This window comes from Zootoca vivipara, chromosome 10 (genome assembly GCF_965207765.1).
Source record: "Zootoca vivipara chromosome 10, rZooViv2.hap1.1, whole genome shotgun sequence".
NCBI lineage: Eukaryota > Metazoa > Chordata > Lepidosauria > Squamata > Lacertidae > Zootoca > Zootoca vivipara.
Window position 1 is genome coordinate 26,257,525 of NC_142593.1, and position 19,889 is coordinate 26,277,413.

At 39.9% G+C, this 19,889-nt stretch overlaps 1 protein-coding gene across 2 annotated transcripts in view; it reads right to left on the bottom strand.

The window, feature by feature from the left end:
- Positions 1-19,889, bottom strand: part of RHOBTB3 (Rho related BTB domain containing 3) — a 32,874-nt gene that overhangs the window by 9,312 nt on the left and 3,673 nt on the right. The window contains exons 3-10 of one of the 2 annotated variants that reach the window (XM_088652930.1): positions 17,861-18,053; positions 13,986-14,137; positions 9,166-9,277; positions 7,769-8,134; positions 6,389-6,501; positions 4,854-4,974; positions 3,370-3,483; positions 530-703 (exon numbers count right to left, since the gene is read on the bottom strand). In XM_088652930.1, the coding sequence (XP_088509056.1) occupies positions 530-703; positions 3,370-3,483; positions 4,854-4,974; positions 6,389-6,501; positions 7,769-8,134; positions 9,166-9,277; positions 13,986-14,137; positions 17,861-18,053 (1,345 nt within the window). The remainder of the gene's footprint in view (positions 1-529; positions 704-3,369; positions 3,484-4,853; positions 4,975-6,388; positions 6,502-7,768; positions 8,135-9,165; positions 9,278-13,985; positions 14,138-17,860; positions 18,054-19,889) is intronic. The other variant, XM_035100128.3, reaches the window with a different exon arrangement.

Below are 19,889 nucleotides of genomic sequence, written 5' to 3' on the forward strand. Positions count from 1 at the left end.
GGTGTTAAATGGAATTTTACTGTATTTTTCCATGTATAAGACTAGGTTCTTTTAACAACAACAACAAAAGGTTTAAAATTGGGGTGCGTCTTATACACGGGTAGTGCTGAGGGGTGTTTTCTTAATTTGGAGTCCTAAAAAATAGGGTGCATCTTATACATGGGGGCGTCTTATACATGGAAAAATATGGTATTACCAGCGAAGTCTGCACAGGATTGCAGCCTTGCTCAGCCGTAAAAGAAAAATGATATAATAATAATAATAAATTATTTATACCTCGCCTATCTGGCTGGGTTTCCCCAGCCACTCTGGGCGGCTTCCAACAGAAATATTAGAATACACTAATTTCCTAAAGATTAAAAACTTCCCTAAACAGGGCTGCCTTCAGATGTCCTCTAAAAGTCTGGTAGTTATTTTTCTTTTTGATATGATGGCATCTACTTCTCTTCCCTCTTCTTTCACCAATGAAGGAGCAACCAGAGCACCAGAAGTATATGAATATACAGAAAAAGCTTAAATATTTGTTTACCTGGACAACAGGAGTCCGTATACAGATACTCTAGAAAGGACAAGAAAGTGTCTTTGGAAATCCCATAAACTGGAACCAGAAAACTATTAGATTCTGCATAGTTGCCGTTGAACATAGCCGCCATTACCTCACAGCGAGCCACGAGGACTGCTCTGTGAGCTGGCACTGTAGCACCTGGTGGGGGAGAGAAAGAAAACCAAGACAATGATTTCAACATTTTTATGCTGATATATACTTAAGTTAGGGATGCGGAAACTGTGGCACTCCAGATGCCATTGGACTACAAAGTTGATGACAGTTACAAGTATAACAACACACAAAGGGCCACAGTTTCTCACCCCTAATTTAAGAGCGATGTTTTCTTAAATTATTGAACACTGGTGTTTCAGGAAAAATCTGCCATGGTTAACAAATTTTACAATATAAAACAATATAAAGTGACAAGACTTATAGTGATGCCTTCATTTAATGGGATCTCAATCCACTGACCATTTAGGATGAAACATTTGGTATCTGGATCTACTCTGGTTGCCTTCAGTACACATAAGTTTACAATCCTCTACACATTTACTGCGGGAATCAGTCCAATTTAATTCAGTAGGTTTTAGTTTTGAGTAAATGTGCTTAAAATTAGATGGCACACTGGCCTGAACCCAAATTCCATAATTTATTGCACCAGCAAAGAAAAAGACTCTGTGTGTGTGTGTGTGTGTGTGTGTGTGCGCGCGCGCGCGCTTCTATTAATGCTGCCCATTGAAACTTTGTGATCTGTAAATATGGCATCCATGTGTATAATGCAAACATCTGCAAGGAGGTTTCCACATCATCTAAAACCCTAACTATTCAGGGTTCCATATAGTATAGAAGGCTTTGTGCACTCAGTTATTTGAGGAAAGTTTCCCACCCAGCCGATGTGCGTCCTGTACACAGAGGTGCCTGAGAGCAGGGCTACTCAGCACTGGTATCAGGGGCAGAGTTATGTTCTTGTTTGCTGCAGCCCCACTCTTTCCTCACATGATCAATTCAGTTTTGAATAAAATGCCTGAATAGGGTTTACCGATAATTCTTTGGAAAAAGCACTGATAGGAGCAAACTGACATTTGCTCTGCAACAGAAAAACGTCTAAATGGCTCCAACATTTCACATACGAGGACTTAAGTATTTAAAATGCACAATCAGAGGCTGATTTTTTTTTAAATAACTGTTGCAGGCTCAAAACTGTCTTAGTGCCATGCTCTATGACTTGGAACTACTGGTTTAATCCCTGGGATCCTTCAGTAAGGAAGGAATAGCATTTTTCACATCCTCAGAGGTACTCCTATTATTACTGGAATTAAAAAGTCTCAGGGACTGATCTCTGTGTCCTGACAAAAATCTGGACACAATCTGGTAAACACAACTGCACTCTTTTGTGCAGTACATTCTTAAATTAGGTGTTTTTAGCTCTAAAGACGAAACACTTTAAAAACTACAAATTCATTATCACTGTGTTCTGCTTGTAATAGATGGTTGCACTCTTGTTAATATGAATATATTCCTCTGTGGCATTTGTTTGAGACAAGCAATGAAACCTATTGTTCCCTCAACTTCCTACAAGAATTGTCCAAAGAGTAGCCCTTAGAACTGAGCTGTCTGTCTCACCAAGCTGTGCATTTGTATTTTGTTCTCCTTTCAAAGGACTGTTTGTTTTCTCTGCATACTGAAGGCGGCATCTAGAAAAGAATTCCCTTGTACGCATGTGCCTAGTTCATAGAGATTCAGACTTGGCTGTGGCTTTTCAAAGCTGAAAGCAAAATAATTAAACAACTCTTTATTCTTGCGGAAGCAGAAGTTTGAAGTTGATCAAAAATACTTGCCACTACTTGCAGCAAAAACTGCAAGGTTTTTAACGGAGGCAATTAGAATAAGATCTATTATTTGATTGTTGATGTAAACCTCCAAAATGTATTTGGTATAGTTAAGTTTTTACCTCTTTCCTCAGTACATACATTATTTTATTTTATTTTATTGCTATGGCTAGTGGCTGATCCAAATAAAGATTCTTCTGGTTCTTGCCACTACTCCTGTCTATGTATAGGCGTAGAAGTAGCTAAGGGTTGCAATTCTGTACAAAATCCTGCTTAAATCCCACTGAAGTCAATGAGATTAGGCACTGTTAATAGTACACAGGACAGCAAATAAAGGTCCATGACTGGCAAGGCAAAAATGAAGAAATGCTAGTATCATCTGCAAAGGCAGCTGTGCTGGCGTATAAGAAAATTAGGCCAATACCTTTAATAGGCCAACCAAAATAGCACAAGTTAGAATTGCAAGTTTTTGAGTTCTACAGAACTGTTCATCAAGCTAAACAGAGCAACATGGGGACATGGTGGGGGATTTCTTTTTTATTGTTTGGTTGCTGTTGAAAACATGGAGTTTGCATCTGGTCACAGTCTTACGATGGAAAGGGGGAGGAGGCACTAGCAGATATTAACATGACGCTGTGGGTTAAACCACAGAGCCTAGGGCTTGCCGATCAGAAGGTCGGCGGTTCGAATCCCCGTGACGGAGTGAGCTCCCGTTGTTCGGTCCCTGCTCCTGCCAACCTAGCAATTCGAAAGCATGTCAAAGTGCAAGTAGATAAATAGGTACCGCTCCGGCAGGAAGGTAAATGGTGTTTCCGTGCGCTGCTTTGGTTCGCCAGAAGTGGCTTAGTCATGCTGGCCACATGACCCGGAAGCTGTACGCCGGCTCCCTCAGCCAGTAAAGCAAGAAAAGCGCCACAACCCCAGAGTCGTCCACGACTGGACCTAATGGTCAGGGGTCCCTTTACCTTTATTTAGGTGCTATATGACTCTCACCTTCACTAATATAAGGCCTGCATCCTGGCCGAGAAGTGGCGCCAGGATAGGTGTTGATTTCCTGCTGATTTCCTGCAAAATCTTGCGAGATCTCAGAAAAGTCTTGCAAGAGGTCTAGGAGAGCAAAATATCTATTGAGATTTGAGAGAAATATTGCAAGCTCTTTCACAGACCAATGCCAGCACTGCTTCTCCACAAGCAGCGGAGGTGACACAACTGGCGGTACAGCTGCAGTGCCACCGGCAGGTGGCTAAGTGGTGGTGAGTGTCCCACTGGTGGTGTGGCAGAACAGTATGGTATGGCACTTCCTGTTTTGCCTTAAGTGGCAAAATAGGATGTACCACCCCTGATCTTAGGATTCCAGAACTTACAGCTGTCAGTTCTGAGGGAAGACAGGCAAGGACCCACAGTCCAGGTGGGGCTTGCTAGCTCAGGGAGGAGGTGTGCAATAGTACATAGGATGCCTGGTCAACCCCAGAAGCTATAAAAGGCCTGCGTCCTGGTTTCCACCTACTAAGGAACCTGTGTGTTTTGCCTAGGTTGGAGACAGACCTGTATAACAGACAATTCTTGAGTTTTGAGAGATCAGGAATCAGCCACATTTATGATTATTTTCCCCAGCTGGCCTTGGTGCAATCTACATAGCCTCTAACCATTCTCATACATACTACCTCCTTCCCCATTGTTTTGAGACTAAGATACAGTGGAGCCTTGGTTGTCAAACGCTTCAGAAGTCGAATGTTTCGGCTTTCAAACTCCAACAACCTGGAAGTGAATGCTTCCGTTTTTTTAATGCGCCTCAGAAGTCGAATGGCTTCCAAGGTGTGTTTCTCCATTTTTTTCAATGGATTTTGCCAACCGGCAATTGCACCTTGATTGTCGAATGTTTTGGAAGTCAAAAGGTCTTCCAGAACAGATTACATTTGACAACTGTGGTTCAACTGTACAGGCTCCATGACTTTAATATCAGCTAAAAAAAAAAGTTTCCTCCTTCCCATTTACCATCTAGCCTGCTGAAAAGTTCTGGGAGACCTGGAAGCTTTGAAACTCTTTTGTGATTATGGCACTGCCATAATTGGGATTTTGCAATATAATCAAATATCAAATGAGATTCCCTCCTCTCCTATCATATATCCGGCTTTGCAACATTTTCGCAACACTATAATAAATATTGCTGGAAACCACAGGAGGGAAGAGTGCTCTTGTGCTCGAATCCTGCTTGAAAGTTTTTCACAGGCATCTAGTTGGTCACTGTGGGAACAGAATGCTGGACTAGATGGGCCATTGGCCTGATCCAGCAGGCTCTTCTTATGATATGCTCTTACATATTGAATTCTCCCTTATATTCTAGATAATGAAAGCATATTGATGATGCTACTTGTTTTTATTGCAAAAGTTATTCAATTTATCACCAGGAGGTATTTTATCATTGTTTGACTACTTAAAGGGCAAAGGTGGGAAAACAAATGAGATAAGTTTAATACCTTGTATTTTGAACATGACATCAGCTAACACAGTTGTGTTAAAGAAGAGCCTGAGAGAGCTGTTACATAACTGCAGGGGCCTTTTTGACAAATATGACCTGCAATTTCTTGAGCTGTTAACCTGAAAAAGGAAAAGACAGGAGAACATATGAGTGACAATGCTTTTTAAGTGCCTACCTTTGTTCCTGCTTTTGTAGCAAACAATATGAAACCACTGAGCCTGTTTTTTCACGTTGTTCACAACTGATCAGCAACATCTGTTGCACACTTTCAAAAGCTCTTCCTCCATTTTTATTTCTACTACCATAAATAGGCATCTCACAATGGTTCTCACTCTAAATATGTATCATGCCATTGTAAGCTCGCCCCTCCCCCGGATGCATATAGCGTCCCACAGGCCATAATTCTGGCACAGGGTAGTACTGTAATCAATATTTTCCCTCCAGTAGCAGACTCTAGCCCCTCACCTTTTGAGATGTTCCTCTAGCTAGACACTTAACATTGGGAAGATCAAGGGGGGAGAAATGTAACATTCTCCTACGCATACACGGAATCCTGAACATGACACTTTGTTTCTGACCATGGAGCACAATCCCTGACAAGGTTATCCTGCACTTATCTTGTTGAAATAAACAGGAGTTGTGTAAAAGACCACCCTTGCACATTGTGTCCCAGCCTTGGGTCAGATGAGTATGTCTCTCTTAAAGGTAAAGGGACCCCTGACCATTAGGTCCAGTGGTGACCGACTCTGGGGTTGCGGAGCTCATCTCGCATTATTGGCCGAGGGAGCCGGCGTACAGCTTCCAGGTCATGTGGCCAGCATGACTAAGCTGCTTCTGGCAAAACAGAACAGCACATGGAAATTCCATTTACCTTCCCGCCGGAGAGGTACCTATTTATCTACTTGCACTTTGATGTGCTTTCGAACGGTTAGGTTGGCAGGAGCTGGGACTGAGCAATAAGAGCTCACCCCGTCGTGGGGATTCGAACTGCCGACATGCTGATCAGCAAGCCCTAGGGCTCAGTGGTTTAACCAACAGCTCTTAAAGGTATCCAAAAGCTGGCAGCCTGAGACAGCTACTTCACCTAGTGTGATGGCAGGCCTGCTTCTGCATCAGCATTCATAAACAAAATTAAGTAATGCTCCCTTATATGAACCAAATATTTTCCCCTTTGAAACCTCACGGTTGTTAGCATTTAAGCTTCCCATAGCTGCATTTTAAACTCTTTTATTGATAGGAAGAATATTAATTAAGAAATAATTGTTTAATAAGGATCATTTTGAATACTCTGTCATCATCACCCGGTGAGTTATTAAATCTACGTATTAAAAAAGTTTATAATCTTTCCAGTTGTTGAATTCACCCTCTTCCCTTATTTCTATAGCCTAACTAATACTGAACTTAATGGTGAGTCATTTGGACTTAACAACCTTCATTGATAAATCTTGTATCTAAGGGATCCAAACCACTCCATCTGGTCCTTTTTGCAATCCAATAAGTGCAACTGAAAGATAAAAAAAAAATGTGGCTTACCTTTCCTGGAATTTTCAAGATACATTTTACTCTCTCAAGAACAAGCTCAACGTTCCCAAGATCCTTCAGCTTCTTTTTGATATGTTCTTCTAATAGTTCCCATTGGAAAGCACCTGTGGAGATGAGACAAACAATACTTCTAGGCTATGGCTCCTCTCAGACTATCAGCTTTTTAGCACCAGAAATGCAGTTATTACCAACATGCGCTGCACACAACCCAATCATCTTCTCAGGGGGTGGCATTTCTGTCGCAGGGACACTGCATTTTATATCACTGAATGAACTATATTTGGTACCTGGGAAAAGGAAATTTTCGCCTCTCCACATGCCTGAATAGCAAAGTCACTGTTATTGTGCTTGGTGTTAGTAATGTGGGTGTCATTGACACTAATAAGACACCCCTATGGTGTGAATAACAAAAAGTGACAAAACTACCTCCGCAGTTCCTGACTTTTAAATAAAAGTATGCAATGCAAAGAAATAAATAGAATTGGAGAGGAGACATCTGTTTGCCCTTGAACTGGCCTTGCAAAGGTTGTGAAGTTGCACCCTTCAATGCACACATACACAACAACAACATTTCAGCATCAGACTTGGAAGAAAATATATGTTAAGACATGACACCCAGATTCAGAGCTCTGCATGTGTTTTGATGCATAAACAGATTTCCTGGACAATATAGCATCCCCACCTAGTGCAATAAACCCAATAGGCATGTGACTGGAGTTGTCCTCAAACACACTGAAAGGAACAGTCCTTTCAAGAGAAAGAACTCCATGTGTAGACAGGAGCACCCTAAGTTTAAAGAATCTTAGGGCAGTAAAATTGGGTACAATCCACCAAAGAGTGGCATTGCACTATTTCCATTTTGTTTGTTTATTTCCTCCTTCAAAGGCTATTGACTACAATAGCTTGGTGGATTGCTTCATTGCACCTCCTTAGTAGAGGAACCAAGTGCCAAAGTCTATCATCTTTTCCTCCATCACCACTATTCAGCAAAAGTTCTTAAAATATGTAATAATCAGAAAACAACAAAGAGGATGAGAATGGGATAGTCTGGTGCTCAACCAACTCAAATTGTGTAAACAAAAGTTCTGGCAACATTTACACTTCCCACTGAAATCTCCTTCATTTAAAAAAAAATCCCTACATAAAGAACACCAGACATTTTCTGAAGAAAAGTTTTCAGGTAGTCGACTCCCTGACAGGCTAGTAATCTGTATGCATCTACTTCAAGTCTGAAGTGGTTAAGTTCAGGTGCAGATTTATTACAACAACGAGAACTAGGCCTCTAGCGAGATGGTATGCAGCCCCATTGCAGTAGGTTAGCTCTTTCTTGCTAAAAGACAAAAAACAGCCAGAACCATTCTGACAGGATACCTGAGTAAATGAAGTGCAGAATGTCTGACAAACAAGAACAGAAGAAAGAGTCTTTAACAATGACTCTTACTGGTGAATTGCATGATGAGTTGTGGTTTAAAACAGGAAGCACAGCTTGCCGCTTTGCTGCAAAGAGGGTCTGGGCAGTTCGAATGATGGAGGAATCCTGAATGTCTGCTGGACTCTTCACATTGAAGAGTAACATGAACACATGGCTAACAGAGCACAGAACAATCCTGTGAGCTTCTGCTACTTCCTTCAAGTCTTCAGAATAAAACACCACATCTGCACACTGGCAACAGAACAGCAGGTTATGTAAATCAGAGTCGTAATGCGAGGCTTCACCTTTTAAGATTGGCATTTTTTCTAAAACAAAACCAAAAAAATAGAAATCATGAATAAACTGTTTGTAACTCCAAATTTGCACTAGGCACAATGCAAACAAAAGCATTTTTATTCCCTGGGACTGGATTAAATGAGGACATTACAGTGTTTTCCTAACTGCCCTAAATACATTTTTCTTTACTACACTTTGGCCATCAAAGGAAGTACAATTCCTCTAACTTCTCAGGTTAATAAAAATTGTAAAAACATTTACTAAAAAAATTAGATGTTTCTGAAATTAATCATTGGAGAATTGCTTGAATTGCAGTAGTTTTAAACGATATAGCCAAAGGATTGTGAGGATAGAAGGCTGCATACTCACAAAGGCCAAACTACGTTTTATACTGAACATCACCAGCAACTGCTTATAATAGTGAAAAAAATGCAGAACATTCTGATGTCAGGGTAAATTGTACTAGATGCCAGAGGAGTCTGAGGAGGTGCACAGCATTTTTGATGGCAGCCATGCACTTAACGTAATCAGAGTTCAATAAACTCACCCAATTCCTTATTATGGACCAGGGCCCTTTTGCCATCTGGCCAGTAGAGGATGGTGGGGTGGGGTGGAAAATAATACCAGTGGAGAGTGAATAACGAAAGCTGTTAGGTGCCAGAGAACTTACAGCTAGCATCTATTCAGATAATGGCACCAGTACTATAATTATTTGTTGTAGTTCATACTTTCCTCTAGGCCCTGAAGCCCCTCTGCTGCAGCAAGTCTGCCAGGAGTTAGTCCCAAAACAGGGCATTCCAGGGATAGGGCAGCCTATAGTCTCCCAGAGCCCTCCATCCCCCTAGGATCAGACCCATAAACAACTACACAAGTATAGAGCTATTGTGTTAATTTCTCTTCCATTGAAATGAGAGGGTTTGTCAAAAACACACTCAAAAGAACCATAAAAAGAAGACACCCCCACCCCCCACCCCTGACAGCACAGGCCAGCAGGGCTTTGAAATTGATAAATTCTCCCTCCGTCTCCTGCCACTTAGATGTGCTCTGTTGGAAAGTATACCTGGCTGATCAAGTTGAGGTGGCTTAACTCCATGGCACTTATGGTTCTTTTTCCTTTTCTTCATTTTTTCAGAAGATTTCTGATTCAAGCTTTGTATCATAAAATATTCCAGCTAAAATAAAATACACACACACATATATATATTTACTTAACCTTATTAGATTTATTTAAGAAGCCGTAGCAGATCAATTATGGTTAAATGCTGATTGGACACTTTAATCAACTTGAAAGATAACAAATTTCTTATGTACAAATACAATTTCATACAAAAGCAGGAGCACTGAACGTTTAGAAGATATTAAGCAAAGTAGAAAGGATGACTCCTATAGTTTTTATGTTAGTGGCAGGGAGTTTGGATGTTTCAGAACTGACCAAGAGTCCAAATCTCCGTGTGGTTTTTACCCTTTCTCCCATTAAATTAGCCTCATCAACCGAGTACAAGAAACAGGACATTTCTTCCAGCAGCCTCTAGGTCAGGCACCCCCAAACTTCGGCCCTCCAGATGTTTTGGACTACAATTCCCATCATCCCTGACCACTGGTCCTGTTAGCTAGGGATCATGGGAGTTGTAGGCCAAAACATCTGGAGGGCCGCAGTTTGGGGATGCCTGCTCTAGGTCTATTATGGAATTCCCTGCCAGTGGGAATGCAGTAAGCCTCCTCCTCTTTGAAATTTTAAACATTCTTTGAAAATGTTTTGTAGGAAGGTCTTTTATGTAAAGGATGTATAGGGTGCCCAATGCAAGAGAGGACTATTCTGGATCCCGCCCAAGACCAAACCACCGAGGCATTTACGGTACTTGCAAGTAAAGAAGTAATTTTTGATACAAACTTAGCAGCTAAGAAAGAACACAATCTAATCCATAGCTCTGCATACACTGGACAGGCTGCAGAGCTGGCCTTCTCTGTATGGAAGTAGACTCTAGACTAGAGCTCACAGGTACATGCCAGTTCCTATGCTTATGAGCTCCTTGCCACAGGTCTGCTAGATGCTGCATTGCGCACTGGGTCTCCTTGGTACAGCAATGGGGGCCTCTTAAGCCTCTCTGAAGGAAGAGCATGAAAACCATCCAAACTTGATGAAGTGAGGTATTGTTTATTATACCAACAAATCTTTAAAAGATTAGCCTTTATCATTCCTGCTTCAAAATAACACTAACAGAAATTAGTACAAGGAAGGAACACCATGCCCAAAGTGCTTATAGAATAAATTCAGTAGGCAAAGCCAAGCAAATGAGGACAGCTCCCACAGATGTTAATTTAAAAACAATAACAAATCTACATAATATGTATTCAATTAGCTCCCTCACATTACTACCCTGTTTTCCATGGAAGAAACCTAACGTCCATTGAAGTTCATTTTTAAAGTAGCTGATTCAACAGACAAACTAAAGTGCCTACTGACTGCAAACCAAGCTGCAGAAATCCTAAAACAGGCTCACTTCCAATACACAATTAAGATTGGCAAATCCATTAATGGCACTAAATTTTGTTTCCCATAAATAATTTGGAATCTATTGCTACTGTTTTCAAGACAGTGATTCATTTGAGAATGTCATTTGCTCTATGACTTTGGGTGTAATCCGTATCCATTCAAACCATTTCTTTAAAAAAAACCTGATATGGCTAGCCAATGGCTAATGTAATTAATGAACTGAAATGATCTATTTATCACTTTAGAGACCTTTTATTTTTATTTTTTTTAAAAAATATTTTTATTAATTTTCCAATTAAAACCAATTATATCACATTTCAATATTTCAAATTATACACATATATATATCAATCAAACCGAATGTTATGCCAAATCATCTAAATAATTTATTTTTGGGTTCCCATGCTTCAAGAAATTGGGAATTCCTCGCAACTGTCCACTGCCGTCTTATTTCTAAAGTTCAAATCGTCCTCCAAGCTCATAATATTCCAAATCTTCCCCTTACAGTCACCTAGATGTTTTCCACTTTCATCCGATTGTTCCAGCTGCTGAGATAAATGTCAAACGAAGTTTCACAGATGTTCTTTCTCCTGTGTGAGTTAATCAGTCCAGCCTCCCCATAAATCTTCTTAGTGGAGCTCCCTGTTGCGACGGAGTAGCAGCGCCATCTTAAAAGGCTCAAATCACTTTCATTTTCTCTCATAACCATGAAGATTTACGATTTATTTATCTTTATAGAATTTACAGCTTTTTCAGGCAGGAGACCCAAACATCCAACCATGAACTCTTGGTAAATTAATGGATCTCCTTGCCCTATAGCTGAACTTAGCTTCAGGTCGCTGCTCCAATTTAAAGTGCGTCACAGCTCATAAATCCTCCGAACGCGTCCAGAACTCCTTCCGTCTGACTAGGGGGGGGCTTTTCTCATCGGCAACTTCACATCTTTAAGAAATATGCTCAGTAACAACAGCTATAGAGTTCAACTCACACAGTCTTTTGCTTCTCTTTCACTCCAAACAAGCCAGGACATCGCGTCCGGGAAGATACGAGGCAACAATATGAAGAAAAAATAAAAACTTGCTTCCCTTATCGCTCCGTCCCCATCAATCCTTCTTCCAGATGCCGTACATTCTTTGACTCCTCTCGCTCAGCAGCATAAAATTCTCAGCAGTAAACAGCGCTTCTTCCCCTCCTTCTGAAGTATGTCCATAGATTTAAGCCTAATTATCTTCTTTAACCATGGAAATCCCCGCCATGCAGATTAGCGTCCGGGAGTCCTGGCCGTCGTAAGTGCTCAGCCCAAGCTCCCCCCACTCCAAAAACAGTCGGAGTGGGTCTGGGGGCATCGCGGGCCAGCGGCCCCTCTCCGTAACCCCCGGAGAGGGTAGGGGGTTGCCATTTACTCCCCTAGCAACCGCCAAATTCCTCACGAAGGTCAGAGAGATGGAAAACAGGTCCGCCATTCCTGCAGGCGGAAACCGGAACCCACTTTAGAGACCTTTTAAATTTACAGCCCAATCCTCTGCATGTCTACTCAGAAGAAAGCCTTTTGTGAGATTAATTACCAGGAAAATGTGCATATAACTGCAGCCTAAATCGTTTTTAAACCAGTTGTGGCATGTGAGGGAATTGCCACTGTACCACCCTCAAAGCTGCTGTTTGCCAAGACTGGGATGAGGAAGGACAGGTTGGTGGTGTGAGAGCATCAGGCTTGCAATGCCACGCACAGAGGCACATGTACTTAGGCCCACTGCTACCAGAGGTGTACCTAGGCTCCCTTGTGACCTTGGCAAGGAGCTGTATCGGCGCCATTCCCCTATCGCTTGCACCCATGGCAAGGAGATATATTGGTGCCTCTGAAGCCAGGAGAGACCATGGACCCAAAATTAAAAAAACTTTGCTTTTCATCACCTATTGCACTCTGCCAGTTATTTCCTCCTGGAGTTGGGTCTGCTCTGCTCCACCTCCCCTCCATCGGTCCATCTGCCTGGTTTCCTCCCTCCCTCTGGTTGCTGCATTCCCTTCCGCCTCCATCCACCCTCCCTTTCTTTTTCCTCCTCCTGCAACTCTCACCCTCCCTCTTTCTTTCTTCCACCTGAGCCCTCACACTTCTAATAGCGCCACCACCCACTGGGGAAGGCCCCCCAGCAAGCGACTGGATTCCATCACAAAGGCACCCAGAGGAGCCTGCAGGCCTTGCCCAGCCACTCAGAAAAGCAGAGGAGCAGCCCAAGGAGACCACGGATGGGCTTTGAGCCACTCCAAGTACTGCCATTTTTGTGCCCTCATGGGCTTGCGCTTTGGTAGGGGCCAACCCAGCCAACCCTTATGTACACCCCTGAATGCCCCCACCAACCCAGTGCTTCTGCTGCCCTGTCCATACTAATCAGCAGCAGCGTTGCCCCAGCTAGGAGTACTTCTTACATACTGCAACTGTACAAAACTGAAAATGCATCCAGATTAAGGATGTAATACTATACTCGCTTACTAGGAGCAAGTCCCACTGAACTCAAAGGCACTTGTGTTTCAGAAAGCATGTTCACGATAGTGCTGCAACACTTTTGCTGCATTTCAATTTAATTTAGTTCCATTCCTCCAAGTACTAATCATTGCATGTAGACTTTCTCCTTCCAAAATAGTGGACTTTGAACAATGAAGGAGGTGGCCTTAAAAATGGCTCGGAGAAGAGGCAGTGCACTTCCCCCCACTTCCTAATATGATTTCCTGTGGTACCTTGAGCAAAATGTTCCAATTACACCGTTTATTTCACTTACACAATTTATCCTTGCAACAACTCTGTCTGATAGCTTTAAGCTAAAGTTTAAACTGCCATAATGAGTTGCCACATTTATACCCCACCTTTCCTTCAAGGAGCTCAAGGTGTCATAAAAGATTCTCCCCGTTCCCATTTTATCCTCTTAATAACCTTGTGAAGCATATTAGGCTCAGAGGGAGTAAGTGACCCAGCTTCACAGCTGGGTGGCGATTTGAACTCTGTTCTCCCTGGTCCTAATACAACACTTTAACAACTACACCATGTTGTCTCTCTGTGGGGATAAACTGTGTACGAAACAGATATATATATATATATATATATAGAATCATATATATATAGAATCATATATATATATATATATATATATATATATATATATATATATATAGAATCATATATATATATATATATATATATATATATATATATATATATATATATATATATATATAAAATTTGACCTATGTCATCCAGTGGACTTCATGTCAGAGCAGGGGCTGTGATCCTGAGTAGCCAATGTCCGTATCCGTCCCAAAAAAATGGTAGTCCAAATTTCAAAAGATATTTGAAATCTTACCATTTGATCATTCTGAGATTCTTTTCTACTTACCACTCCTCCAAAATATTTTCCTATGTAGAAATCATTGAGACTGTGCAGTTCCAAATAAGTAGCTCCAAGTTCTTTAGCAAGCTGAATCCCTTCAGAAGCTGTAACACAGCTCCCTCTGTCTGAGATGCACAAAGGACAAGTGCAGGGAACTTCTGAGAAAACAAATTATTTATGCAAAATATTTTAATTATATTGGCTCTTCTTCAGTAGCTTCAAAATCCTATTAAGGAATTAATAGCACATTCAACAAAAGGTAAGATTTTAAAATCTATTAACAGCTTAAATGATGCAAGTGCAAATGCAGAGTTACTCCAACAAGAATTAAAGAATTATTTTAATGTTAATTATATTGTATCTTACTTTTCTTATTGCAAGCTATTTTTGAACAAGGGTTGTATTCAACTAAATCCTACTCAGCGTAGATCCACTGAAATTAATGAACCTAGTCATGTACATTAACTTCAACTGGTCTACTCCGAGTAGGACTAGCACTGAATACCACCCCATGCTCTTGTTATTCATGGTTTGTCTGATGTATAACAGCTAAGGTTGCATCAAGGTTTTCTACAAAGATCTCTCCTGAAATGCAAATATGGCTTGCCAAAATGATTAATGTGCATGACACAGTATTCCCCCCCCCAAAAAAATGAAATTAAGTGTCTTATTATTTTCTCTTCACTTTTCAATTTATCAAAAGTTTCAAAAAAATTAAGACAAGTTTCAATGGTAGGCCATTATAAATCATAAGGCAAATAATGAGGAAAGCTTGTAACACTTTGCAAGGACATTTGCCAGACCATAATTTCCTCTAAATTGCAGTCAGCATGATATTACACAAGAATTCTGCATTCCTTACTAGGCAGTGTCAGTAGTACCACAGATAGAGTAAACAAGGCTCTGCAGACAGCATTATCTATTATTTTCATTGTTAACTGGAGGAAAAAAAGTTCCCATAGAAAACAGACTTGTGCTGTTATAAATAAAAATATTTAAGTGCATTATTATATTGTATCATCAGTGTACATGGCACTGATATTCCAAAAGACAAGATCTCCTTGCCCCCTAAATTTAATCTCTAGTAGGATATATCCCTAGGATATATCAAATTGCCTATGAATCACATCAGATAATATTTCATGAAAAAGAAGGCTGCTACCTACTGACAGTTCTTACTGTAAAAGCAGTGGTGCAGTCACACTGAAATAATCTCTCTTGGGTCATTTATATTCTGATTATCAGTTATTCCAAATAACTTACTGCCTTGCAGAAGCATAACAAAAATTGACAAATATAAGGTTGCATCCAATGGTAGGCATAGTCAAAGCAGACCCACTGAAATTAATGGGCATGACTAACTTGGGTCCAATAATTTTAATGGGTATTTTCGGAGTATAATGCAGTTTGATAGAACATAGATCTGTATATATAAATGCAGAGAGAGAGAAATTTGAGACATCGATACATTTTCACCCAGCATCAAGTTCATGGCCTATGGATGATTGTCAAGGTTTACTTCATAGAGTTTGGCTAACATGCAACACAATCTTTTTATACGTTTATTGTTAACTGCCCCCAAGTATTCCAGTAAAGAAATTTCAATTGGGAATCAGGAATTACATCAATGAGGATAAATTGCAGCATTTTAAATAATAAGTATGATGAATATCAAACTGGTTCATATTACAATCTTACTATGGTAGAAACTATGTTGAAGTTGATGGCATGTTTTCAGATAAAGTGGAATAGACTGTTTATTAACAGTGTGATCATACAAAGCAGTTTCATTCTTGTACATGTTATCCTTTTTTTTACACAAATTTAATCTGGAAAAGTTTCCCCTTTTCCTTCATGTTGCTATTCAGTACAGTGGCATCATAATTTTAATTAAAAAGCATTTCAAATGGTCTACCATATGGAAATGGTCTGCAAGGTATTGGGACCCATAATGCAACAAAGTTTAAGAATTCAGTGGACTGCATTGCAGCAACTATATTTTAAAAAAACAACACTTAAAAGTAGCTGCAACTTACAACAATATAATGGACAAAAACATGACAATGTATTAAGTGATTGTATAATGAAAAAACTTTTTTAGCAAATGCTTCTCAATAAGAAATTACAGACTACTCTGATGCTATTGCTTTCCAATAATCACATTAGCTTGGAAGGTACCAGAAGTAAGGAAGAAACAAAAACTTTTTTCCACTTTTGACACTGTATCAGATTTCTCACAAATAATGCCTTCATCAGGATTCATTAAACATCATTAAAATTAAAAGTGCATAGCTCATAAATGCCCAAATAACATTCTAGGGGGCAGGAACACTAATATGCCTGTCACTATGCCACAATAAATACATTATGTTAAAATTTTAATTTTCCTGTCAACCTGAAATATCCACTCAAAGATGCTACCCACTTTGCCTCTGCTTGAATAAATGCTCTGGACAGGCCTCCTTCAGTTTCCACTGAGAGCAGGGTAATTTTGCCACAGATATGTTTGGATCATTCAATTGCTCATGATGCAGATACACAGCAAAATTACCTATGAGGAGGCACACCAAAATGGAGACATATAAAGTAACACTACCCTGAGCCATGCTGAGTAAACCTTTCCAGGAGTAAGGGCTCAAATCTGTATCTCATCTATTAGAAGCTTGAAATACAATGGCACAGCTAAAGTTATGACTATAGACTCTGCTCATGCAAAAGCTAAGGATGATGAGATTCAGAACAGATCTTCACATACATGAGAGAGCGCTGTAGAAATCAAATGTGCAAAATCATTTTTTACCATGTTTACCAATTTTTCAGAAGATGGCATTCATTGTTTCATCATCCAGAGCATAAATTTTACCTAACAAACGTGTGCAGTAGGATAAATTATAGGCAGGGATTTAGAGCTTCATAGCTCAAAAGGGATTAAAGCCTCAGTCCAAGTTCAAGTCGAACACATCAGGCGCCCTTTAAATAACTTTTTCATGAGTGGCTCCCACATGGGCAGTGAATGATCTTTTCGGTTCTAACCAGAGAAGTATCAGGAGAGGATGCCAATTTCATGGGACAGGCACTTTTGATCAGCCCTGCCCATATGGTTGGATCATTTTAATGTAATTGCAACTCTGCAGGATCCACTCAAATAAATTAAGCTCCTACACAGTCTGTGGGATCCCAGCAGACCACACAGCTGACGGGTACCAATGTGGCTTCAGCCTTCAGCACAGACAATACAGCCTGCATGACTTTAACTTCTGAATGCAAAGGTGACAGGGGTATGCCCTTTTAATAGAATCCATTAGCTACTGGAATTGACCTACAGTATGTAAAGTCTATACATACTAAGGAAAGGAAATGATGTTATGAAGTTACCTGTTACACACAGAACTGATCCTGTGAAAGAGTAGGCAAATGTTTGACAAACAATGCTAACAATGTAAAGAATTTTCCAAGCAAATTACTGATATGCAATGTCAATAAGCATTTTAATGTTGCAATCTTAATCACACTTACTAAGGTATAAGCCCCACTGAACACTGTGGGACTTACTTTCAAGTAAATGTGCACAGGAGTCTGCTGAAACACATCAAAAGCAGCAATTCTGAAACCAACTAAATTTGGCAAACCTGACTTAGCCCCAGTAACAGCAAAAGGGTACACAAACCTAAGTACAGTACTTTACCAATCGTGTAGAAGTGCAATTCTGGAACAAGTCTCTTGACTAAAACAAATCTAACCAACAGTACAAATGCTTTGTGACCAAACATTAAGCTTATCATGATTGAACTAACAGCATCGTTTCCCCCCACCATGATTAACCCAACACTTAGTCTCATAACGATACCTCAGCTGTTTATAAGATGAGCTCCATCACATACCGTTTTGTCTTGCACCAACAGCAGAAATTATGACAGGAATTGAACAGTGGTTTAATGCTTTTTTTATCAGTGGTGCATAAATGTCCTTTACTTCTTGAAATGAAGACTTGTCATTTACAGAGTATTTAATCACAATGATATCTGCTTCTCCAATAAGGTTCCGAGATGTGTACCAGTCACTGTCAAAAATATCCTATACAAAACAAAAAAGATGGAGCTAAATTCCATTTTCTATGGATCAAGAGCAACTGGCAAAATAGTCCTTCACACAAAAGTAATACAAAAGAGTGGTTTTTTATGATGAACTGAATGGTTGTTAAAGCCAAGAACAGAATTTGTAGTCACAGTTTTGTTTGTTTTTACTTTAAAGCCATTTGCGTAGAGATGGCCAGAATTAACAAATTCATAACTATGAAAAATTCCTTTAAACTTAATCTCATTCATTTTTGCAACAACCTTGTCTTCAATATTTCCATTTTAGAGATAGGGAACTGAGTGCACGACACTAATTGGTGAGTTAATAGGTGCACAGCAATTTGGATCTAGACCTCCCAACTCCAAAACCAACATTCACTATGGTTTTAGAACCTCTGGTTGTTGCGTTTATTGGTGTATTACTTATAAGGAATCTTTATGCAGCAAAATTGTTTTAATTTCTAGTAAATTGTCGCTACAACAATCTGTTCACAGGTACGAATATAAATTAAAAACACATGCAGTTCGTTTTTTTTAAAATGCTGCCTTTTAAAAGAAATTAATGGGAAGGTGTAATTCAAAGTCACCTGTACTGCTGACAGCTTAATCTGGGCATAATATCCCTGGCATGGTTGTACTGTATGAATACTAATCATAATTTAAATAAATGAGTCTTCTTTTCTGAATATCAGTAACATTTGTAGCCAGAAAAATGGGAGAAATCATTCAAATCCAAATGAAGCACTTACTAATTTTTTAATGTATGCCCCAACTTTCTTTTAATAAAGAACTAACCAACTGTAGTGTTATAGAAGAGAACCTGGCTTATTTTTCCTCTGTGAGACAATTTACTATTATTTAAGCTTGCTCCAGCCTACACATTCCCAGCATACAATAATCTGCACTCCAATACTCCCTTTGACTGGCACTTTCCCTCATTCTCTTATTTCAATTATTATAATAAAATTCTGAAGGTCCAAGTATGGAGAATGACAATCTTTTGTTTATTCTTACAAACAAAGGCCACCGGATATTCTACATTTGTTTCTCCAGTAGTATTCTGGAAAGTTCACTACTAGAGAATGGAAAGGCCAGTCCAATGTCCTTGCTTCTTATGCAATGTATACTTATTACCAGCTGATGAAAGGCTTTCAAAGTAATCTCCTGCTCTCCTTATTTTTCAGTTTGTAAAATTCCAGTCTGCAGAAGTGCAGAAATAGCACAACAATTTGAGATTAGCATGAGACTTCCCAACATTCTAAATAACACTAGACAAAATAGAGAATGAGATAAATTCAGAATGTTTAGATTTGTGGGAAGTAAACGCAAGACGGGAACAGAAACAGAAAAGGAACAGAGAAATGTGAAAACCGAAGACACAGAAAACAAGATCTGGAAGATTAATAAAACCAAAATTAATGCATTAAAACTTGTTTAGTGAATGAATGCACTGAGAAGTTTTAATTCACGGGCATATCTTTGTACATTCTTCACCCCACCATTCTAAATGTTGATCAAATATTTGCCCAATTAGAGAGCAACTATGCTGAAATCCCAGACTTCTGCAGGCACATTAGGAACCTTGATATACTTCTTAGGCCACGATAGTTAGGTCCTTCTAGATATCAATTCCCTCCATTTCAGAAGTTCAGAGATGGATGTGGATCCTTGTGTACCCAAAGCAGCACCACCCATACTCAAGGAAGAGAGAAACAGAAAGGTTTGCAAAAGTGCAAAAAAAACACCACCCCACCTTTAGGAGAAAACCCTAAGGGAGGGAACCCCAGAAATAGCCCAGTAAGGACTGAGCATGCTCCGTGCCACAGAATGTTGA